The sequence below is a fragment of the Rhinolophus sinicus genome, linkage group LG05 (genome assembly GCF_036562045.2).
Source record: "Rhinolophus sinicus isolate RSC01 linkage group LG05, ASM3656204v1, whole genome shotgun sequence".
In the NCBI taxonomy this organism is placed as follows: Eukaryota; Metazoa; Chordata; class Mammalia; order Chiroptera; family Rhinolophidae; genus Rhinolophus; species Rhinolophus sinicus.
The window spans coordinates 138,656,671-138,682,244 of NC_133755.1; the positions used below are offsets into that span (position 1 = coordinate 138,656,671).

Consider the following 25,574-nt stretch of genomic DNA (forward strand, 5'->3'; position numbering starts at 1 on the left):
TGCTACTTTACTAAATTCATGTATCAGTTCTAATAGTTTGTGTGTTTGTTTTTTGTAGAATCTTTGGGGTTCTCTATATATAGTATCATGTCCTCTGCAAATTATGACATTTTTACTTCTTCCTTTCCCATTTGTATGCCTTTTATTTCTTTTTCTTGTCTGATTGCTGTGGCTAGAACTTTCAGTACTATGTCGAATAAAAGTGATGAGAGGGCATCCTTGTCTTGTTCCCGATCTTAAGGGGAATGGTTTTAGTTTTTTCCCATTGAATATACAGAGGGTGCCAAAAAAATGTATACACATTTTAAGAAAGGAAAAAACTCTGTTAATTGTAATACTCAATATATATCAATAACAAAAGATGAATACAAGTCACCTTTGACTGCTGCAATTGCAAGAGGTGCTCAAAGTGGTTACCATCAGCGTCCAGACACTTCTGATTATGGCGAACTACTGCTTGAGCATAGATAATATCTTTTAAAATGTGTATACATTTTTTTGGCATCCCCAGTATTAGCTGTGGGTTTTTCATATATGGCCTTTATTATGTTGAGATTCGTTCCCTCTATTTCCACTTTGCTGAGAGTTTTTATCCAAACAGATGCTGGATTTTGTCAAATGCTTTTTCTACATTTGTTAATATGACCATATGATTTTAATTTTAATTTTGCTTATGTGGTGTATCACATTAATTGATTTGTGGATATTGAACCAACCTTGCATACCGGGAATGAATCTCATTTGCTCGTGGTGTATGATCTTTTTAATGTATTCTTGAATTTAGTTTGCTAATATTTTGAGGATTTTTGCATGTGTTCATTAAGGATATCAACCTATAGTTTTCTTTTTTTGTAATGTCCTTGTCTGGTTTTGGAACCATGGTAATGGTGGCCCTGTAAAATGAGCTAGGGAGCCTTCTCTCCTCATGGATTTTTTGGAATAGTTTGAGAATAGGTGTTAATTCTTTTGTGAATGTTCGGTAAAATTCAGCTGTGAAGCTATCTGGTCCAGGACTTTTATCTGTTGGAGGCTTGTTAATTACTGATTCAATTGTTTTCGTATAATCGGTCTTTTCAGGTTTTCTGTTTCTTCTTGATTCAGCCTTGGAAGATCGTATGCTTTTAGGAATTTATCCATTTCTTCCAGATTGTCCAATTTGTTGGCATATAGTTGCTTATAATATTTTCTTAAAATTTTTGTATTTCTGTAGTGTCTGTTGTCACTTCTCTTTCATTTCTGATTTTTATTTGGATCCTCTCTTTTTTTTATTGATGAGTCTCATTAAAGGTTTGTCACTTTTGTTTATTTTTTCAAAGAACCAGCCCTTGGTTTCATTGATTTTTTTTTTTTTTTTTTGTCCCTGTTTCGCTTTTTTCTACTCTGATCTTTATTATTGCCTTCATTATACTCGCTGGGGGCATTGTTTGGTGTTCTTTTTCCAATTCCCTTAGATACAAAGACTGTTGATTTGAGATTTTTCTTATTTCTGAAGGTAGGCCTGCATTGCTATGAATTTCCCTCTTAGGACTGCTTTCACTATGTCCCATAGATTTTGGGTTGTGTTTTCATTTTCGTTTGTCTCAAGGTGTCTTTTGATTTCTTCCTTCATCTCATTGTTGACCCATTCATTCTTTAGTTGCATGTTATTTACTCTCCATGTGTTTTTGTGTTTTCCAGTTTTTTTTCTTGTAATTGATTTCTAGTTTCATAGCTAGAAATCTAGTGTGTCATTTAAGGCCACTGTTTCTTTGTTGATTTTCTGTCTGGAAGATCTGTCCACTGGTGTCAGTGGGGTGTTAAAGTCTCCTACTCTGGGCTGGCCTGGTGGCTCTGGTGGTTGGAATGCCATGCTCCTAACACCGAAGGCCACCGGTTTGATTCCCACATGGGCCAGTGAGCTGTGCCCTCTACAGCGAAGCTTGTGAACAACGGCTCTCCCTGGAGCTGGGCTGCTGTGAGCAGCTGGAGGTTAGTATGAGCTGCTGTGGGCTGCTGTGTGCTGCCATGGGCTACCGTGTGCTGCCATGAGCGGCCGGTGGCCAGCATTGAGTGACCAGCAGCCAGCAATTGCTGTGTGTTGCCTTGGGCTACTGTGTGCTGCCATGGGCTACCGTGTGCCGCCATGAGCGGCTGGTTGCCAGCATGATAGCCGGCAGGCAGTGTGAGCATTGGGCAGCCGGCGATAGCTGCTGATCGACGATGCCACCGACTACCTCAGATGGGGTGGGGGGAGCGCAAGGCTCATAAGGCCAGGGAGCTATGGCCTACACAACTAGACTGAAACAAAGGCTTGAACCGGAGGCTGGGGAAAAGGGGGGGAAAAGTCTCCTACTCTGTGTTACTGTTGATCTCTGTTTTTATGTCATTCGATATTTGCTTTATATATTTAGATGTTCCTGTATTAGGTGCATAGATGTTTACTAGGATGATGTCCTCTTGTTGGATTGATCCCTTTATTATGTAATGTCCTTTGTCTCTTAATATAGCCTGTTTTAAATTCTGTTTTGTTCGATGTAAGTACTCCTACTTCAGATTTTTTCATTTCCATTTGTATGAAATATTTTTTTCCATCCCTTTTAGTCCCTGTGTGTCTTTTGATATGAGGTGGGTCTCTTGTAGACAGAATATGCATGGGTCTTGTTTTCTTATCCACGCAGCTACCTGTTGTCTTTTGTTTGGAGCATTTAATCCATTTACATTTAAAATGATTATCGATAGGTACAGATTTATTGCCATTTTATTACTCATATTTTTAATCTTCATTAGGTTTTTGCTCCTTTCTTATGCTTAAAGAAGTTCTTTTAACATTTCTTGTAATACTGGCTTGGTGGTAATGAATGCCTTTAGCTTTTTCTTGTTTTAGATGCTCTGTTTCTCTCCTTCAATTTTAAATGATCACCTTACTTGATAGAGTAGTTTTGGTTTTAGGCCCTTGCTTTCCATCCCTTTGAATAAATATTTCCTGTGACTTCCTTCTGGCCTGCAAAATTTCTGTTGAGAAATCAGCTGATAGTCTTACGTGAGCTCCCTTATAAATAATTAGTTGTCTTTTTTTTTTTTTTTTTCCTGCTTTTAGGATTCTCTCTTTGTCTTTAACCTTTGCCATTTTAATTATTATGTGTCTTGGTGTGGGACTGTTTGGGTTCATCTTGTTTGGGACTCTCTCTACTTCCTGGGCTTGTATGTCTATGTCCTTCACCAGGTTAGAGAAGTTTTCAGGCATTATTTCTTCAAATAGGTTCTTGATCCCTTGCTCTCTCTCTTCTCCATCTGGTATTCTTATGATGTGAATGTTGTTATACTTGATGTCCCACAGATCCCTTAAACTATCTTCATTGTTTTTTATTCTTTTTTCCTTTTTGTTGTTCCAGTCGGGTGTTTTCTACTACTTTGTCTTCTAAATCGCTGATTAGATCCTCTGCTTCATCTAATCTGTTGATTCCTTCTAATGTATTCTTCATTTCAGTTATTGTATTTATTTCTGATTAGTTCTTTTTTATGGTTTCTATGTGTTTTTTGTTGTTAGTTTCAGGTGTACAAAACAATTTAATAGTTAGATATTTATACCCGCACAAAGTGATAACACCCCACCCCCTGTCTGCTACCCCTCTGACATCGTATATAGCTGTTACTCTGTGTCCTTTATGCTTACTATGCTTTGTGCTTACTATTTGTTGAAATTCTCACTTATGCATTTTTATAATCAATGTTTTAAACTTGTCTCTTGTACGTTGGTTACCTCATTTTCATTTAGTTCTGTTTCTGGAGGTTTCCCCTGTTCTTTTATTCGGGACATGTTTCTTTGTTTCTTCATTCTGGCTGTGCTCTGTGTCTGATTCTATGTATTAAGTAGATCTCCTATGTCTCAGTCTTTGCTGGGTGGACTTACGTAGTATGTATCCTGTGTAGTCCAATGGCTCAGTTTCCCTGATTTCCTGTGCATGTTCCAGGGGTGTCCCTTGAGTGTGTGGTGTGTGTTTTGTTATAGTTGAACCTTGATTGCTTTCAATGCATCAGTAGGTGGGACTGACTCTCAGGCTAGCTGCAAGAATTGGCTATGCCCACTGTGTGTGAGCTGCTGTGTGGGGGCTGACCCCCCAGAAGAGGATTCACCCACATAGGCTCTTGTGCCTATTGAGACCCCCCACTTTGGGTGTGCTGCTTGTGGGGCTAACCAGGTAGTTTTCTGAGGCTGGCCTCTGGATGTTTTTGGTGTCTCTTGGGAGGGGCTCCCATGCAGGCTAATTTCAGCCTTGCCCGTTACCAGCCAAGGCTACCTGATAGAAGCCACAAAGCTATATGTGGTTGGCTGCTGCCTGTGCTAGACCTGGATATATGGCGGTGGCCTCACTGTGAACTGAGGCCAGCTGCCACCAATAGTGGACCTGAGGAAGCTTAGCAAAAGGCCTATCGCTACCCCCCTGCTGCCTGCAAGGCCCATCCATTGAAAGAGCCTCCTTAGGTGTGCGGGCTGGGCTGGTTGGCCTGTTGAGAGTGCCCTCAGTCGTGCAGCAGTAGCTGGGCAGGGTGGAGTCCAAGGGAGTCACAAGATGTGGCCAGTGGTTTTTACAAAGTTAGTGCAGATTCATTTCTTATGCCAGTGCCCAGCCTGTGACCACGTTGCAAAATGCCCTTAGAATATTGCAGCTAGCCACCGTTTGCCTCAGCTCGCCAATTCCTGAGAGCTGACTAAGAGTGGTTACGACTCAGGTTTTGGGTCACTGTCCCCCACCAAAATCTCCCGGCTGTCCATTGCTGTAAAAGTCCTTGACAGCTTGTGGGGTGGGGTCAACCACCCAGGCACCCAGAGTGCCCCTGGCAATGCAGCTCTAGGTGGGCAGGGCAGTGTTCCAGGGAGCTAAGGGGTGTGGTTGGTTGTTTCCACAAAGTCAACGCAGTCTTGGCTTCTGCATTGGTGCTGGGCCTGTGACCACCCCTCAGAAATGCCCTGAGAACACTACGGCCAGCCACCACCCATCTCAGGCTCCCAAAACCTACCCAAGAGATATGACGCAGGTCTTGGGTTACTACCCACCAGCAAATGTTTCTCGGGCCACAAGGGCCTGCAGCCTGGAGAAAAGGCTTCCACAGTCTGTGGGACGATGCCAGCAGCCCAGCAGTCAAGAGTGTCCTGGGCGAGGGGCAGCTGGATGGCTCAGTTGGTTAGAGAGTGAGCTCTCAACAAGGTTGCCGGTTCAATATCCGCATGGGATGGTGGGGTGCACCCCCTGAAACTAAAGATTGAAAACAGCAACTGGACTTGGAGCTGAGCTGCGCCCTCCACAACTAGATTGAAGGAAAATGACTTGGAGCTGATGGGCCCTGAAAAAACACACTGTTCCCCAATATTCCCCAATAAAATTGAAAAAAAAAAAAAAGTATCCCAGGGGATATAGCACCAGCTATGTGGGGGGTGGGCACCAAGAGTGTCACCACGGTGGTACACATGCACAGATTGCACCAGAGCAATTTGGTCCCTGACTTGGCCCTTTGGGGGCAGGCCTAACACTGAGAAGACAGCACCCTCCTGTAGGTCACACGTGTGTCAAGCTCCACACAGGGACAACAATGGCTTCTGTCCCTCCAGCTCCTGCTCAGAAGCCACACAACTTAGCCCTTCCCTGCACATTCCTGGGCCTCCCAAGCCGCCGCCCCTCCACCAGAGGTCAGGTGAGTGTTTGCAAGTGAGTGAGTCGGTGTATGCGCTCTATAAGGGTGTCTGGGGTTCTAGCCGCCCTCCGGCCCACCAGGACAGGCAGGCAGAGTCCTTGTTGATTTTCACAAGGGTAGTCCTCTGCCCAGCTCAGGACCCCTGGACAGGGGAGCCTGGTTTGGGGCTTGGACCCCTCCCTCTTCTGGAGGGCCACTGAGGTGTCTGTCCTGGTGTTCAGCCACCACCCATGGGCTTGGGGTCAGCCTGCTTTGTGTCTCCCCCACTCTTACCCGCCTCAATGTGGCCTCTTTATCCTTATTTACAGGGGTTCTATTCAGTTAGCCTAAAGATGATTTTTGAGGTTGATTGTTCTATAATTTATTTGTAATCCCAGGTGTGATTTTGGGATGCAATAGTCTTAGCATGTACCTAATCTGCCATCTCAGACCTGGCTAAGAATGTGAGTTCTATAGTTTACACTTAGCAAAAGAAATCACCAGGACCTTAATGCAACCCTATCTTTTTGTTTTGTTTTCTATGCACTTAAGAAGATGGCTGAATGTATTTAGTTTATCAGTAGTGAAGTCATTACTTGTGAAAATGTATTTTTAAAACAAAATTTAAAAAATTTAATGTCATTTTAGTAACACTTGAATATTTCAGTTAAGAATTTAGAATTTTCTTGCAAAATCAATGTAATGTGGTAGGAAAAACAGGACTTTAGAATTAGGAGACCTGTGTTCAAATTGTGACTCCATGATTTAGTAATTTGAACAATCAAATAACTTTTTGAAGTTTCCGTTTTTCATTTGTAGGATGGGGATTATATTACTACCTACCTCACAGGGTTGCTGTGAGGAGTATGTGAAATAGCATGTTAAAGCACCTGACAGAAGGGCTGGCACTGAGTAAAAAGTAAATGTTAAATTTGAGTGGCCCCAAAAAAAATTTTGTCAAGAATCTAAGTTTACAAAAGTTTAAAGCCTGAAAGCAAGAGTTGAAATGTATTCTTCATAAAAGTGAGAATATTCTAATTTATTAGTCTGTGTTTTTTTTTGTTTTTTTTTTTTTGGTGGGGTGTTCCTTTTTTTTCTTTTTCTTTTTTTCTTTTTTTTTTTTGTGTGTGTGTAACTGAGAGGAAATTCGTTTTGGCTTGTTCCCTGGCTCAGGTTTCTAGTAGAAGGGGTTAAAGAAAACAGCCCTACCATGGTGCAGAAATACATAATCACACACAGCAACTTGGTCCGTGGTCTGTTTTGGTCATTGGGGTGACATTTCTTACTGTGAGACAATAAAGAATGTTGCTCCATCACAGCTACTAAACTGAAAATTTGTCTCTTCTCACAGATGGCTGCTTGCCAGAGCCTTTGACTCCACCCTCAGCGGGTGGAGCAAACGATTTCCTTCCTGGACGGGGCAATCTGGTCAGTGTACAAGAGTTGCTATAGCAACCCTGCACCTGTGCTCTGCCTAGCAGAAACTCGGTAGGATATCATTGATTTTGTTCACTTAAGTGAAAAGCAGGTTTGTTTGGTTTTTATTTAATCAGAAATCGAAAAAAAGTAAAATTAGAACTTTCTAGCCAAAACAAGTCTCAACTTTGATGAAACTGTGAAACTAGAACGTTCGAGTGTTTAAAAAACAGGTATTGTGAATATTCTAATCCTGGAAATAAGAGTTGGAATCTTGAATTAACTGTATTTGTTTTGGTCATTGGCAACCCAGCCATTTTTATTAGCTTGTAGCTAAAGCTAGGAGGGTGGAAGGGAAATGCTCAGGTTGTAGCAGTATAAAATTAATGGGGATGCTTAATATACTGAGCTAGCTAGCTGGGATGGTGTACTTTAAAAATATTTTTGAGCTTTTTGTATAGCCTTCTTTAAAAATATAATTTTAACTATAAAGTAGTAATCTTAGTCTATGATAAGATATCAAAAATTTAAATTAAATTTTGACTTGTAATGTGAGAAATCAAACTAAGGGGCAAAGGCCGATTGGTCATGCGCAATGGAAGTTGTGCTCACCATGGCCAAAAATACAGCAGCTGCCATTGTTAGTGTAGAGTACATAGTGAAACTCCTAATGGGGTTTCCTGGAACTCTGTTCAGCTCTAACTAAAGCTGTAACTATTAAGAATATTTAATTCTATGTGAGGTTTAGATAAGTACAAGCTGACTTCCAGATGTACAACAAGACAAGCCTCTCTACAGCATAATAGCATCTGTAAGATTAAAAACAACAAAACAAACAAACAACTCTTTATGGGTGCCATGGCACCTTTTAATTAAAGCAAAATGAAGATAAATTAAAATAATATTCACTGTCACTGATCTGAAAATAAATTTACTTCTTGGTAATTAAATAGGCCTTGCAAATGCCTTAGCCATTATCTTCATAACCTATATACTTATTTTCATGTCATTTTCCTCCTTTAATTCTTTTTTTGTATATTATTATATAAGAAGAATTAGCCATAAAATTATTAATGTTTTAAAATATTGTCTAGACCAGAGTTTGTTTTTATTCTAGATAGAGATTAATTGTTTACTTAAAGAATCAGGTAGGTGTTTGGGGTTGTGATCTCTTTATTGGTATAGTCATTGAATTCTCATTTGGTGCAAGATCCTACTAGATGTCCTAGGCAATCAGAATTATAAATGAGCATACCCCCACCGCAGAAATTTGTTTATTATTATATATGCATGTTCCATTGTATTCACCCATGTGTTCAACAGTTTTAGTAGAAAATAGTGGAGAAGCAAATTCATCTCTTGTTACTTTATGCTCTGAGGCAGTTTCGTGACACTATAAGACTGGTTAATGACCAGTTCAACAGTCTGTAATGTTGGGAGACTGGATCCAGGGTAGGCAGTTGGAAGAGGAATGTTGGGCATTATCAATTATCAAAGGAAGGTAAAAAGTTCTGTGAATGATAGAATCAGCTTTCTGGAATCTTTCAAAATAAGGGTAAAGTTATCCATCAGACTCTCTGCCTAAATTTTGCTCATCTAGCTGTCTCTCATTCTCCAGGTCTCAATTTATTGCTTCCTCTAAGAAGCCCTCTTTAAGCCTCCGCTTCACATCCCTGCCTTCTCCCAAATCTAGCCTAGATGCCTCTTGTAGGTATTTCTCCCGTCTTTGCACTTAGTAAGCTTGCTTGTTACTGTTTATTTATTTGTCTTCTCTATAGGCTGAAAGCTCCCTGAGAGCAAAATTCTTTCTTGCTCATCACTGTAGCCCAGCACCGAGCACAATACCTGGCCCATAACTGGCCGCTCAATAAGAATTTGATAGTTTATTTCATGCAAATGTATTAACCTTATTTGATAGTCTCATCTGAGTGAACATATTGGGTCCACTACTGCTGTTTCAGGCACCAGTTCAGCTATTCTGCTGTTTCACCTTTCGAAGATATGTGACCATATTTTGCATAAACACTGGTTAAGGTTATTTCAGTATTTCATTGCTTGTTTATTTACGGGACTGACAGTGGGCACTCAGAATGATGCTTTTTTTGTATTATGATGCTACAAGGAAGAGGTTTGAGAGCCAAGGTAGTTCTTTATTTGTAGATTAGTGTGTTTGACATGTTCATTCAGCAAGTTCGATCCCTAATAACAACTATTTGTTGATTTCAAGATACTGTGTTAGATTCTACAGGAGATTCAAAGACAAACTATGCATGGATTCTGTCTTCCAGTTGCTTATAATTTGATAGGGGAGATAAGACATATGTAAATGTAATACAAGGAAGAAAACAATATGTGACATAGAAGTATAAGGACTAGAGTAGAATAGATACTCAACAAATGTTTGCCTACCAAATCTTTGTTCTCGTCTGTTGGTAAAGTTGGCCTGTTTCTATTTCTTCATTCTCTGTCTTGCTATATAGCTTTCATCTGCTTTTTTACCTGGTGGCAGTATTGATCTAGGACTCCTAGTCTTCTATAGGTTTGTTGATTGAAGATACCACTTCACCTAGTAATTTTAAACTAATACTGTCCACATAAACAGTGTTAAATTCAAAGGCATGAGTAGAAAAACTGAATAGGAAACTAAAGTAAACAGGAAGGGAGTGAAGAGTGAGGGGGCTAGAAATCAAGCAATAATAAGTTAGACTAAAACAGAAAAATAATATACAGAAAAGTTATATTCTAGAGCCCAACTATTGACTTGCACCGAATATGCAAATGACTGCCACTCACTTTCCTTATAAATTTAAGCCACTCAATTTCCTCATATGTCATCTTTTTCATCTGTTGGACAAAGTCAGTAGTTTTTAAACTGCAGATCATATTCTATTAATGGATTGTTAAATCAATTTAGTAGGTCATTATCAACATTTTTTAAATGACAGAATAGCATTGAAAAGATCAGAGTGCATCACACATAGAGAAGGTAGTCAGTGTTTTGTGAAACTTTGTGAGTACTGGATTATAATTTAAAATGTAGTTCTAAATGTTATTTGGAGAAGAAAAAGTCAGCTCTTAATAAATGTTCAGAAGAATGAATTTGAAAGATGTTGTAGAGGAAAGTGAGATAGCCAGTTTAAAATAGAAATACTCCCAAATCCCCTACTATGGTTTGTGGCAATCTATTTAATCCAGAAATACTATTACAAATCTGTTTTGTATGTTTTGCAGATACAAATCCTATTCTAATCAATACCATTACATTCCTGGCCTATAGAATACTCTTTTCAAATACTAGTCAACCTGCATTAGAGAAATGTTGCTTTTCTGATGGGAACACAAATAAATATATTCAACATGAATAGCTTAACAAATGACCTCCTTACTCCTCAGCCATTGTTGCTATCTAGCTACTACCTCTGTATTGAATCTAACCAAGTATGGGTCCTAGGATTAGGAAAGAAACTTGTTATGCATGTGCTTGAGACAGTTTTAAAATTCATAAAGGTATGAAATCTGTGGGTGAAAAACTATGTGCATGTCTTAAATCTGAAATGAGCAAAGATTTATCCCTTGGCAAACCCTATTTGTCTGAGCATCAATAGTCAACAGCACTAAAAAAACTGAAAACCTGATATACCACCAACATGGCACGCTTTAAAAACGTCATTTTACTGAGCAATAGACCAGATAGAATATTTTTAAATGAGTGAGTGAAATATATACATATCTTACCTGAAAAACAGCTTCATTAAATAAAGGAACTCCTAACTGAGACGCTGTGTTTCTGTGACTTTTGGCATCTTGTTCAACATATTTTTTCGTGGCCATATCGACTCTGAACTATGGTTGGAACATAGGAAGAAGTACCTCAGGGTGAACATTAGAATGATGTTAATGGGATTCTACCCACTTGTTAAAGTTTATTCACCATGACAAATTATTAAAGTTGCTTACATAGTTAAAGAGATTTTAGTGTTTATGAAAAATGAATTGTAAAGTGAGCCAGACCTTGTAGTCATAGCTAAAATAATATACTTTTGACCTAATTTTGCTTAATCTGATTAAGTAAATTTTAGGGTAAGTCTGAAAAACCTTGTAAGGTATTTTTTCCTTAGTTTTCCTTAAAATTAAATGTATATTGACTTGTAGAGTATTTCTTAGAAAAATCTATTACTGTACTAGTACAGAAAGTGAAACATTTCTTGCCTGAAATATAAGATTAATGTTTACAAGGCAGTTGTCCAGAATCTTCTTGCTAAACTGGAAGGTATTTCACTTTTCATCACTATAGGACCTTTTAACTTTACAAATGTGTTGTTTAAAACATAAGTCATAATGATACACAGGAAACTCATTTTTAATTACATTTAAAAACTCCTGAGAATTCCATGGAATATTTATGATTTTATAGTTTATAACTTCTAGCAAAACAAAAATTGTCTTTAGTACCTTAAAAGCATTTTTTCAGAGACAACTAAATCCAGAATATGTAATACACGTGAGAGAATAGCACTATTAATATCTTAAATTTTGAATGCTTGAATATAACATAAAAAGCATTATTACCTTCATTTTCCCCAAAATAAATTAAGCTACAAATTTAAAGCTGGGAAATACATACCTGAGTTAAAATAATTTATTTCTGTATTATGAATTTCTGTTTTCACTGTAATCTAAAAAATAACTGACCTTTTAAAAAATTATTCTATGATTTTATGTAAATAACTTCTCTGATAGATTTGGAAGAATTTATTTTAGTATTACATACTTTATGGTATGATTTAAATATTGGACACCTAAGCCTAATTTTCCGCAACAATTTTTTTCCCTTGTTCTTTTACAGTATAGCTCTGAAAAAGAAGGAGGGATATGCCTTTGGTATTTGAGTAGGATATTTACCTATGATTTATAATTCTCAGGGCTACTTCTGCGCATTTCTATGAATAGCTACAAAAAGTAGAGTTTGGTTCTCTTAACCAGTTTACTAAAATACTGACTCAAACTACCACCTGCTCAAATAAAACATAAACCACTCAGAGACTAAAGCATTTAGAAAAGAAAAGGCATTTATATGCAAAGACTTATAAGAGACTCCAAGCTTTAGAAGGACAGCTTTATCAAATTAAAAATATGAGAAGTATTTAAAGGAGAAAAAAAACCCTACAAAATTATCAAAGTCACCAAGCTTACAGTTACTCTCTTCAAGGTGGAAAACATCGGTTTTCTCACATAATTGTCATATCCAAAGCTGTCATTACTTCAAAGACGTCGTATCTTCAGGCATCAGCATTTCCAAAGTCAGGGATAAAATTGTTTTTATTAGAGAATAACTTACAGGAAAAACTCAAGGTTTCATTTACTTGGGGAACAAGAACTAGACAGAGTAATTGTTTTTGCTAATGTTACTTTATCTCAGGGTTGCAAAGTGTGTTTTCAGGGGTTTCCAAGACCACCTTTATGTTCAAAGATTCACTAAAAGGAAACAAAACTCAGAAAATCTGTTATAGTCGCGGTATGGTTTGTTACAGCAAAAGGGTACAGATTTAAATCAGCAACTGAAATGGCGACATAGGTCAAAGTCCAGGACACAGAAACACCAGGCATGAGTTTCCAATTGTCCTCTTCCCATGAAGTCCTGCAAACAGCGCTTAATTCTCCTAGCAGTATTGTGTGGTGACATCCTTGGAGTGTTGCCAACAGGGGTGGTCCTCCAAGCCTTGGTTTTTTGTTGTAGGTTGATCACACAGGCATTGCTGACTGCCCAGTGGCTGACCTTTCATCTCCAGCCCCTGAAGAGGTTAAACTGATACTGCTTGGCCCAAGGCCCTCGACATAAATCATAGACTATCTGGCAGGGCCTACGGCCCCCAGGTAAGCAAAAACATTCCTGTCAGGCAGGATATTCCGAGGGCTTAGCCGTTACCTCCTGGGAGTTGAGCAAGGGCCAGACCATTCTTTGGAATATGAAAGGTTTATGCTGTGTTCATTCTTTATTTGCATAGTGTTGTTTTCTGACTCTGGAATTGGATGTGCATTGCTCACCCATCTGGTTAAGGTGTCAATTTGGCCTCCAAATTTACTCCTCAAACATGGCTTTGACCACATAAATGTACTTAGTAATTTTCTGATGCAGTGTCACCATTTTGATGTTTTGTTTTATTTGGTCAGTTTTTATTATAAAAGTGTGAGTGTGATACTTAGTGCACAAAGACCTTGTAATCTGGTTAATAAAGCTAGAGCCATGTGGTACTAAAATGGAAGAGTTAACTTTGTCTGGAGCCTTTGTAAAGTCTATAAGGTTGTCATTACTTTTATATGTAAGATATAAGTCTCTTATCAGCCCATAAACTGCGGTCAGGAACCAAGAACCATCCAGTTCACCCTGATCAAGTTGCTTGGACCTTGTTTAATAATGGGCTTGCCATACCTAATTTAATAAGATGGGAGGCATGGCCAGGGTTACAAAAGCAATTTTTAAATTACTGCCTGGTAGATAAAAAGAACAGATTTTATTGAACATATGCAAAATAGTACATAAAAAGTAAAGGAACTAAGTAAAGGCATTTTGACCATAACATTTGACCATTTTTACCATTTATGAGTACTTTTGTATTTTTTTGGCATTTTCTCCAGAATTATTATTTTTATGCTTTCCTAACAATGTTCCTTATAAGCTATATTAAGAATTTTCATAGTTTTTTTCTGAATTACAAAGGGTCAGTTAGAACATGATATCATTTAAAGAATGTTTCATCCCAGTTTATACAAGTGTAGCTAACAGAGAGTTTGAAAAAGAAGAAAGGAATTTTTCTTGTATGTTCATCAGAAATAGAACATTAGCCATAAGTAACTCATTTTGGCCTAGATAATTAATTCTTGTTTTTCTGATTTGGGGGCAAAGCAATCAATTTCACAAAGTCATCTGCTTCTAGATTTAAAGAATTGTAGAAATCCAGACTCTATCTTTTGGTAATCTGACAAGTGTCTGTTTGTCATGCTAGTATCAATTTATAGTGAAAAGTCTGTTTCCTGCCAACAGTAATGAGTACAGTAAAAGTCTTTACTAAGGCTTTCATTCTTTTCATGTTTCTTCCAGAAGACTCCATTTCTGGTCTGTAGCTTATAGGAGGGACTTTAGGCAAATGTAAGGAAAAAGCGGAAACTGTCTGTGGATGACAACTCTCCATGTCTCAGGTTAATTTGTAATAGTCAACAGTACTACAATAGTGGACAGTGGAATCCTTTTTTCTGAAATAATATATAATCATTTTATAAGGATTTAGTCAATAGTTACCCGGAGAGGAAGAAATAAGTCTTCAGGTTCTTTTAATTTATCCCATAAAACATTTTAGGATTGTTGTCTGGAAAAAATATATGTATTCCTTTAAAAATACCATTAAGAAAAAAATAGTTGTTTTGCCAGTCTTTATATATGGACATGAGTATGCTTCTGTACAACCGGAAAGTTACTCAATTGTAAAATTATCTTTATTCTACATTTATATCAATACATTTTACTTAAATGTAATTAACTTAGCTTAAACTTCTCTTACTGATTTGCAAGGTTTTTTCATATTGAGGATTTGATAAGCAGTGTGACTTTTACAGTATTTTTTTTACAGTATTTTTGAGCTAATAAAAAATCTGGAATATACCAAACATATCTAATTATTTTTAGCATTCCTCTTATAGGATACATGAGCAGACCCCAAAGATAATTTTGGTGTAAAAGATATAGTAAGAGTCTGTTTCTCTGAATTTGGGGGCTGAAAATATATGATTTAGTGACTAAAGAAAAAAGGTTACAGGCAATATTTAAAATAAACTAAGTTTCAAATAATGATATTTATTAGGAACTTTTAAAAAGATGAGGAACTTTAGTTTAAAAATATAGTTCAAGGGTATGACAAAATACAAAATGTTAGGCTCTCAAGAGTATTTTAGTAATATAAGAAACCTCTGCTATTTGGGCACTAAATACTTTTTAGTGCTTTTTTGTTCCAAGAAGACATATACTCAAAAATCAATTTATCAATTTAATAGAAAGAAAATCCAAACTCTAGTTTTACTTTTTTTGGATGCCATCTATATTTTATAGAATAGGATTCACAGCTGTTTTCTCAATTTAATGAATCAATTCATTTACATCTAGCTAACTTCATAAAATAAGTTAATATATTTTATACTTCTTTCAAGTTCATTAATTGCAGGTATTATAACTCAAGACAAAATCTATTTCCTCCCATATCTTTACAACTTATAGTACACCCTTAAATCTTAAAAGCAGCAAGAGAAAACAAGACATATTACTTTCTAAAAAAGGAACAGTAAGACAGATGACTGATTATCTGACTGAAATTATGGAAGCCAAAAGACAATGAAGAGGCATTTAAAGTGCTGAAAGAAAAAAAAAAAACAACTCAATTTTCTACCCAATTAAAATATTTTTTAGAAATCATGGTAAATAAAAGATTTATTCAGACAAGTAAAAGCTGAGAGAATTCATCAGCATGATACCCACATTGTAAAAAAAAACATTAAAGGAAGTTCTTTAGACTAAAGGAAAATTGATTCAATTGGAAGTATGGATCTTCAAGAAAGAAGAGCAGCAGAAAAGATAAATATGTTGGTAAAGCTTTTTTTTAATTGACTTTCAAAACAATAAGAATAAAATGTATTGCATTTATATGTAGAACTAAAGTAAAAAACAGTTATATAAATTGTATGAATGAGGTAAGTGGACTTAACTCATTGTAAGGTTTTTATTTGTACAGTGGCAAAAAAAAAGTCTGCCTTAAGGTAGGCTATAATAAGTCAAGGATGAATATTATAATCTAGAGGAGTGATTATCAAGCTGTGTTCCTTTGACCAGCAGCACAAGCACTATCTGGGGTTTTCTTAGAAGTGAAAATTCTCAGGCTTCCCTCATACCTACTAAATCAGAAAATTTACAGGTGGGGTCTAGAAATCTGTGTTTGAACAAGTCCTCTACGTGATTCTGATGTGCACTAAAGTTTGAGAACCACTGCTCTAGGTAACTACTAAAAGAAAACAAGCAGGTATAATTAAAAACCTAATAGAATAGGTAAAATAGAATAATAAAGATACTGATTAATTCAAAGTAATAAAGGGAGGAATAAAGGAACAAATATAAAAATAAAATGAATAAAATGCGTAGTAAGATTGTGCACTTAACCCCAACTATAACTACAATCCCATTAAATGTAAATGAACTAAAATGCTCCAATTAAAAGACAAAGATGTTCAAACTGGACTTGAGACAAAAAGACAATTTAAAAGGATTGAAGAGATACACCATGGAAAGAAGGTCCAAGATGATGGAATAGGTAAATGCTATGCCTGCTGCCTCCCAGGATCACATTAAAATTACAACTAAATTATAGAATAATCAGCCTTGAGAATCACCGGAAGACTAGCTGAACACAACCCCTGTAACTAAGGATATAAAGAAGAGGACACACCAAGATACACTAGTAGAGACACTTAGTGGTGTAGGTCCCCCTGAACATTGAGGGGTCCCAGCTTATCCAGGCCAGGGGTTCTGTGCCAGGAAGTGGAGTCCCCACAGCATCTAGCAGCGAAAATCAGCAAGGATTCCATCTGTCCATCCTGGTGAGACAGAAGGCAGCTGGAAAACCCAGATGTCCTCTCAAAGGGCCCACACACAGACTCACTTGCTTGAAAGCACTCACCCTGGGTTCCAGCAGAGGGGCAGCAAACTCAAGGGGCACCGGAGACATACCAGGAAAGACTGAGTTGTTTGGTTCAAGGCAAGGGATGGAGGGACAGCCACCATTGTCTCTGTAGAGAGCCCACCTCACCTGTAGCCTACAGTAGGGTGCCAGCTTTCCTGTGTTGGACCCTTCCCAAAAAAGCCAAATTTGAGACCACATTAGTCTGGTAAAATTGTTAAATCCCTAATAAGACTGATCAAGATAAAATAGCAAGTACTGAAATTATCAAATCAGGAATGTAAAAGGAGACAGCACTATACATCCTGTAGATCTTAAAAAGATAAAAAACTTCCAAAGACCTCAAGAAAGTGAAAAGATGACCCACAGAATGGGATTGCAAAAATATTTGCAAATCATATCTGATAAAGGACATGTATCAAAAATATATATAAAAAAAAACTCTTACAATTCATCAATTCAAAAACCAAAAATTCAATTTAAAAATAGGCAAAGAATCTGGAAAGACATTTCTCCAAACAAGATATATAAATGACCAATAAGCACATGAAAAGATGCTTAATATCATTAGTCATTAGGGAAATGGAAATCAAAATCAGAATGAGATACTACTTCACATCACCAAGTTGGCTAAATAAAAAAAGACAGATATGTCTTGACAAGGATGTGGAGAAATTGAAACCTTCATACATTGTAGGTGGGAATGTGAAATGGTATAGCTGCTTTGGAAAACAGTCTCGTAAAAATTGTTACACGAATGTTCACAGCAGCATTGTTTGTAATAGCCAAAAAGTGGAAACAACCCAAATTTCCATCAAGTGATAAACCAATAAACAAAATGTGGTATAGCCATAAAATGGAATATTATTCAGCTATAAAAAGGAATGATCACAGATACATGCTAAAACATGGATGAACCTTGAAAACATGAAATAAAAGAAGCCAATCACAAAACCACATATTGTATAATTCCATTTATATAAAATTTCTAGAATGGGTAAATCTATACAAGTAGAAAGTAGATTAGTGTTTGCCTATTGCTGGGAGTGGGGTGGCTTAGAGAAAGATAGGGAGTGACTGGTAATGGATATGGGGTTTCTTTGGGGGCGATGAAAATGTTCTAAAATGGATTGTGGTGATGGTTGTACAACTTCATGATTATCCTAAAAATCACTGAATTGTACACTTTAAGTGGGTTAATTGCATTCAACAAAGCTGTTAAAATATAAAAGGATATTATGAACAACCTTACACCAAAAAAAGGTCTACTTAGATGAAATGTTCTTTTAAAAAATTTAATTAAATGAGCACAAAAAGAAATAGAAAATATGAATAATCATAATCTGTTAAAGATATGAATCTGTAATTTAAAAACCTTCCCATAAAAACAAATTTCACGCTGAAATGTTCCACAGTGAATTAATTCAAATAATGCTAATCTTAGACTTTTTCAGAAAATAGAGAAGGGAGTACTTCACAACTTTTTTAAAGAGGGCAGTATAATCTTGATACGAAAACCCGACAAGAGCATTATAGAAAACAGCAGGCCAATTTCTCTCATGAACGTAAATGCAAAAATTCTAAACAACGTAGGAAATTGAGTCCACTTTTCTTTTAAAAAAGATAACAAATCATGACCAAGTGGGGTTTATTCCAAGACAGCAGTTTTGGATTAACAATCGAAAATCTGAAATTCACCACATTAACAAATAAATAAGGAAAATCACACGATTATCTCAATAGATGCAGAAGGAGCATTTGATGCAATTTAATGTCCATTCAAGAAAATAAACCAAAACTCTTAGTAAAGTAGAAGTAGAATTGGGTTATTCAATTTAGACCATCAAATATATCTGTCTCATGTGTCCCCTCACCCAACCAAAGGGCACGTTCTAGAGCCACACTGAAGAGAAAACACTAATGTGTTTGTTCAAAGAATGCCCAGGGGATGGTGGAGCTGACTTGGAAGGAGCCTGGGTCCTTGAATGCCCAAGTGGAGCAGAACTGCTCTGCTCCCCTGGATGACTCACATCAGCACCGTCACATTAGACACACTTATACAATTTTGTTCTTTAAACCACTAATGACTGTCTTCTTGTTAACACCTCTTAGCCCTACCCCTACAGAATATGGCATGAGATGTAAAAGAGGAGAAATTTCATTTGCACACAGGAAGAATATTTGATGATCAATGATGACCAAGCATCAAACATGTTTACCCAGGGAGGTTATAGCGTATCTGTCCGTGCAGATCTTCATGAGGAAGATTGAATTGCCCCACAGTGATATGGGGCCAGCTTGCTTATCAGTTTCAATTCTGGCATTTGCTAGAATAAAAGTCACTGTTTTCTTTTGGTACACATCACATCACCAAATTTAGCAGCTTTAAAAACACTTGAAGCTGTGCTGATTTATATGTTTGATAGATGGGCTTATGCGTTTACATTTATTATAATTACTGATATATTTGAACTTATTTCTACCATTCTTTTTGCATCCTTTCTTCTCTCTTTTCCTGCCTTCTATTGGATTTAAAAGCCCCATCTCTACTCCTCAGCCCCAATTGTTTAGGAAGCTGGTTGCATTTCTATTCTTTCAGTCGTCACTTTCAAGTTTTTGACATGCATTATACATTTTTCTAGCAGAATCTAATCAGTACATGTTTCTCTTCTAAATATACCTACTTTAACTTTATCAAAGCCTGCTTTAACCTCCCATTGAACACTCTCAAACCCTTTTTAAGCTAATCTATTTTTCTCTTAGAGCTTAGATTTTACTACATTTTAAACGTATAAAAGGGGGTCTTTTGTTTGTTTAGAATCAGTCGTTAATTACATGTACTTGTTTTTTAAAAACACTATTAAGCAATTCTTGAGAATCTCTCTTCTGAGACTTTAAATGAGGGCCCAGTGCGTGCCTGATACAGAGTAGGTGCTCAATAAATGAAAATTACCCTATCACCTCCCTCCCAAAATAAAGTTATTTGCCTCTAACGCTAGAATGAGTGCTCCGCAGGCATGGATTCCTCTGGGTTGGATCCACTTCATGGATGTTGTCAAAGACTGACCTCTCCTTATGTTGATTTTGTGAATACGGTACTTGACTGTGTAGCAAGCTAAATGGTGCAGGATTAAATGTTCTCGTTTCTGAGCTGTGAAGTGTTGAAACTGATCAGCAAATGAAGACAGAATGTCTATCCTTTGGGAGAAGAGTCAGCCAGTCTGTGCTGCGGCCACTCTCGGCTGCCAGCTGGAATGCAGCTGTTAAGGCAGCTGTTTCACTGTTTGCCCAACTTGAAAGGACACTGCCAAGGGGTAAATGTTTTTCATAACATTTTACTTTTGCTAGGAACAACAACAGGGCGTTTTCTTGAGCTCCGCCGTGTGCCAAACATGACAGATTTATTACTCAGCAGGTTCACACACAGCCTAGACTGAACATGGATGCTCGTTTCCATTAATATTTATTTTAAAATAAATAGGCTCCCAAAGAAAGTCTCTACACAACATGTCTCTATAGCTTAATTACTTGTTGAAACGGCAGCAGATTAACTTGAGAAAATAAAATATCTCTGAAAGGAAGAACTTTTTTAAATCTTAGAAATATCAAAGGAAAAAAGGAAGGTTTAACTATTTTAAACCTCTTTAATGTAGCCTAAGAGTGACTTTATTTACCCCTACTTGTCCAGGACAGGTCAGGGCAGCAGGAGCACAGAAAATACATCATCTACTGAATCCCCTGCAATTCTGAGTCCCTTCTGGGTCCTTCTGTGAATCTATGTTGTCATGAATATTGACACTCAGCACTTACTAAACATTGTGTTGAATTTGACAGGCTGTGACCTGGGTGGGGTAGGGGTTATCAACCGTTTTATTTTATTTAATGGCAAAAGCATTATGACAAATGCAAACATTCAAAATTAAGAAAATGCATTCAAATGCATACCTATGATTTTCTTCTAAACCCAAAAGTGCATGGACCATGATTATGTTAGATAGCGCTCCACTGTCAATATATTCTCCCTAGTCAGAAGCTCATGGCTTCAGTAAGGCTCCTGGAGAAAAGTTCTAGGCATGTAGGGGGATCCTGTGCACACCTATTGCCTGTTCCAGTTGAAGTGACATTAGATGTCAGCAGTAACCGCCATTCATAGCACTTAGTGCTACAGCCTTTACAAAGACTACAGGGGCCGGGCGGGGGGATGCATTCTCTTATAATAAACCCTCACAGTTAAAGCTGGGGCAGACACGATTCTGAATGTGAACTTGTTCAACCTATGGTCAATGGAGAGTCCAATCTATAGTTTCTCGACTGTTTACTCAGGTAATTAAATCAGAAATGACAAAAGTCTAGTCCAGCATATATTTCCACAAAGTTGACATGATTTCTTGGACAATGATAGCCAAAGTTTCATACACTGGGTAATGGTCATGGAGGGAGTCAGCCACAAGCTATGTGCTCTTCTTTTTCAGGGATACAGAAAAACAGTAAACGCAAACCATGGATGAAATTTACAAAATTGCTTCCACAGAAAGGATTCAGATGTTGGAGAAAGAGCTGGCTGCGCAATTGACTGAACTGAAGTTTGAGATAGAAGAAAGGGGGACCCTTCTGGGAACAGCTCATCGAACTTACAGGTAAATAGTGGCAGCATGAAGGCATAGTCTTTAGGGTCTTTAACCCCAATTGTCACCCCATAATCTCCATCAGTCCCCCCCTTCTTTTTACTTGGACAATTGTCATTATCTCAAGCTCAGACTTACTGCTCCCCACAAGGTTTTCCGATATTTTAGAATTATCAAGGCATTTAGAGGCAATGTCCTACCAAAGAAAATGGAAAAGTGCTCTTACATTGTGCAAATATCATTGTCTCAAATTTCCAGAAGCTATCATGCAAATCACACCAGATGAAAAGAGATCTAAATTTCTCCAACAATATTTTAATTGAACTTGACCTTGATTTTGATGAGAAATTTCAAAACAAATACTGCTAGGTATTTGGTAGCAAAATGATGTTCTGTTAGGGGCTATTCTATAGGTAAATCCTGCCAATGACAGCAATTAAATTCTTTTAGAGAAACAAGGTAGCCTGAATGGCAAGTCTCATGGGTCCTGGATCTTCATATCCCTCTGTTCCTGTTACCTCCACAGTTTATCAAGAGGAACAATTGTTAGGACTCTGTTAGGTTGAGTAGTTGAGTAAACAACATGGTTGGTGAGGGGTGGAGAAGGAAGATCAGGAGAAGCAGTAAGTAGGTGCGTTAGTATCTCATTCCAAAGATGATTCTGAAGCACTAATATTTAGTGTGTTTTCTAATTTAGTATTTAAAGCCCTTGGGTGTGTGAAACAGAACAAGGATTGTGTGATGAAGTAGAACGCTAATGGAATCGTGCAAGTTATAATTTCTCTCAACTTTGGTTTCTTTCTTCAAAAAAGGCAGTTGAAAATATGTACCCTGCCTACCTTATGAAGATCAATTGAGATAATGCATGTTAAAGCACTTTGAAAACTAGAAAACACTATGTAAAGATTGTGTTGATATTATTCCAACTTAAATGTCAGGCAAGTGGCTTCCCACTCTACATTCTAGTAAGAAAGTCTCCTGAAGTCCCTTTTAGGACAGAGTGATGGGAAATCTCTGGATACCTGTATTTCTCTCCTCCTCCAATAATCCAACAAATACTTATTGAACGCCGTCTGTTTGCCTGGTGTCGTGCTAGGTTCAAAGAAAATGGAGAATGTCCACTCCTAATAATCACTTTACCGTTCTCATTCCCCACTAGACTGAAAAATCTATTGAAAACTGAAGGATAACTGTACCTTAGTCTCCTTTCTTCCTTCCTCCCGCCCCCCCCTTTTTTTTTTGCATTCTTTTTCTCATTTTTCCCACTGAAATCCAGACCATCGTAGTTATTAAGCGCTTCATAGATGTTTGCTGCATGAATAAATGAATGAATGTATGTTGTTGCATGAACAATGCTTGATGAACAAATGACTGAATCTCTTTGTGGGCTGATGAACATACCACTTATGTTCGCCAATCTCTTTTCAGTCATTCATAGATACTTTGAGATTAACTGAGAGGAAAGATATGATCTGAATAAGAAAGGGTTGGTTGGGGAGACTAAACCCAGGACTCCACCCAATCTCCCAGGGTGCCAAAGAACTAGAAGACAAAGAACAAGAAGAACAGGGAAGAAATGGGTTTCTTCTGTTTAGTAAGTAGCTGGTCCCTTTCTAGTTGGTTACTGCTTCTCCACCTCCATGAGACTGCAGCCAGGATTCAGGTACCCAGGAATCACAGAAATTATGCCTTTGATTTATCAATGCTTTTACTTTCAAGGCCCTTTTATAGTTTGCCTCGTTTTTTCGTTTGTTTTTTCCATCAAAGCCAGGATGTGCGGAGATAGGGGAGACATTATCTCTGACTTCAGTTGGGAATTCAACACAAATGGCTCCGTGGATTGCTTAGGCTCACCTGGCTCAGGGACCTCTTGACTGTCAGCCTGGTTCTCTATTCACAGGACCACTTCCTCCAGTGGGGAGAACTGCTGGCAAGTGTACAAATTAGCAGTCTATTTTCATCCCCCTTAAAACTTATCTATGGGGATTGATAGGGCTATAAGAACAATATTAACCTAAACTGAACTGCCTACAATCCCCCTCAGATCTTGAGGTGGCTTCTCACATGAGTTCCAGTCCCATCCTCAGAAAATGGCAATACACCAGGGTTGCTGTCCCTTAATGTTCCCGAAGCTGCTAAGGCTTGGGGTGTACCTTACCCCAAATGAGGAGAGCTCCCCTCTTTCGGACACAGGGTCCCACCCTCCTATTGGGCACCCTCAACTGTGTTGCTTGTGTCTCCACTTGTCAGACCCCGGGGCACAGACAAACTTCCCGTGACTGGGCTTGGACAGCTGTCCATGAAGCTGCTGAAGCAGGCACTTCTGCTACGTGTTTCCTAGGGACAACGAATTTTTCTGAAGCAGAAAGTTTGTTTACAATAGCTTCCAAAGTATTTCATGTTTGATATTTAAGGGTCATTTTCACCCCCAGATCACTGAGCAAGAACATAAAAATAAGAACATTCTGTTTAAATGATAAGATACTGATTGCTAGTGTCAACTAGCATGAGATAAAAGTCTGATGAGCACAATGGTGGTTAGAGATTAAGTTACTGGAGGAAACACAGGCAGGAGAAAGAAGAATGCTCAGCATTATGGCCCTCCTTGTCCTCTGGATTTGGAAACAGGGAGGCAGAGAAGGGACAGAAGCAAAGACTACGTTTGTGTGGGAACAAGGAGAGGAACTGGCCCAGGGAAAGGTGTAGCAAACATGAGGTATTCACAGGAGAGATCTTGACTAAGACAGAAGCATGTGGCCCTTACATGGCCCTAACAATCCCGTGGAATATGACATACCTATTTAAAAATGAGCAGTTGTGAAGTTACAGGTCAATCAGGGCCTACCTATAATCAGATCTATTGTAGTCTCTATAATTACAGCCTCTATTGCATAAACCTTTCTGCAGCTCTGTTCGAATACCAAAGGATATTTCCTACTATAGAAGAGAAAGAGAACTGGCTCTAAAGAAAACTTTACAGGTGAGTAAGAGAGTGAGCTGTTTCAATACGGTAACAAATTAAATTGTGTTCACCTGTTGGAAATTCTTTGCAGGCAAAGTTTGTTTTTGCAAACAAACAGCTGATGCTATTGACACTGGTTGTGAAAACAGCCCAATACTTCCCTCGCTGCTGGATCAGGGCAGGCCACTACTTCTTTGGAGCTATCTGATTTTTGTAGTGTTTTAAACTTGATGGTTCCTTGATTTGTGCTGTTAAAATTTGTTATTTGGAAATTTAGGTATAACTGCATAGTGTATTGTATAAAAGCTGTTAGAAAGTCTATGTCATTTTCTGTCATAAACGCTGATGATTTTATTTCCTTATTTCCCCTTTGCCCGCTCTGTTGCCGGCCGAGGGGTCGGGGTTCAGGTGGCTGAGTCAAAGCCACTTGTTATTCAAGCAGATGTCATGCAGAGGGAGCTAGAGAGCTGCCTAAGAAGAGAGTACACTCCTGAAAATTTACCTTTGCTTCTGTTGCAGGTAAGAGTCATTTTGCAATTTGAAAAACACATCTGGAATTTAGTAGAAATGTCTGAACAAAGCTGGCTTTCTGGTATATCCTCTGGCCAGGGTAGGATTTTCTCTGCCTGTGTGGTTTGCAGGACTGGGATAGTGTAAATGTTCCTCTTTGTTAGTGACCCATGCCGTAGTTCAGGTCAGGTTAGTTACAGCCACTGAACAATTCACTAAGTTTCTACGAATTGCTCCTGGTGCTGGTGCTGTAAGGCAGAACAACATTGACTAAGACAGTCTCAGTCCTCAGCAAGCTGTTAGCTGACCTAGGAAAGATATTTCTGGAATTTTATCTTAAGAAGATAACTCAAAACATGGGGAAAACATTTTCCATAAACTTATTATTGTAGCATTGTACTAATAAAAGAGAAAAAATTGGAATTGCCAAAACGTCTACTAATAGGAGAAAGAGTTAAGAAAAACAGTGTGGTACTTGGTAGAATATTGTTCTGCCACTAAACATTTTTTGCATAAGGAATATTTATGTTATTACATAATTAGTTAAAAATGTGTGTGTGTGATAATAGTGATGTGCAGAAAAATCACTTAAAGTACATAGACCAAAATTTACTAATCACTGTCTTTGGATGACAGGAAAATGAATTTCTTCTTTTTTCTTTTATATATTTTCCAAATTTTCTATAATAAGCATAT

The 25,574-nt window shown here is 37.8% G+C and overlaps 1 protein-coding gene across 6 annotated transcripts in view; it reads left to right on the forward strand.

The window, feature by feature from the left end:
- Nucleotides 1–7,001: 7,001 nt before the first annotated feature.
- Nucleotides 7,002–25,574, forward strand: part of CCDC162P (coiled-coil domain containing 162, pseudogene) — a 164,459-nt gene continuing 145,886 nt past the window's right edge. For 4 of the 6 annotated variants that reach the window (XM_074333385.1, XM_074333387.1, XM_074333389.1 and 1 more), the window contains exons 1-4: nucleotides 7,100–7,298; nucleotides 21,254–21,418; nucleotides 24,314–24,386; nucleotides 24,777–24,887. In XM_074333385.1, coding sequence (XP_074189486.1) covers nucleotides 21,282–21,418; nucleotides 24,314–24,386; nucleotides 24,777–24,887 — 321 coding nt within the window. In that variant the 5' untranslated portion in view covers nucleotides 7,100–7,298; nucleotides 21,254–21,281. Of the gene's footprint in view, nucleotides 7,299–21,253; nucleotides 21,419–24,313; nucleotides 24,387–24,776; nucleotides 24,888–25,574 lie in introns of all 6 variants that reach the window. The other 2 variants (XM_074333386.1, XM_074333388.1) reach the window with 1 other exon arrangement.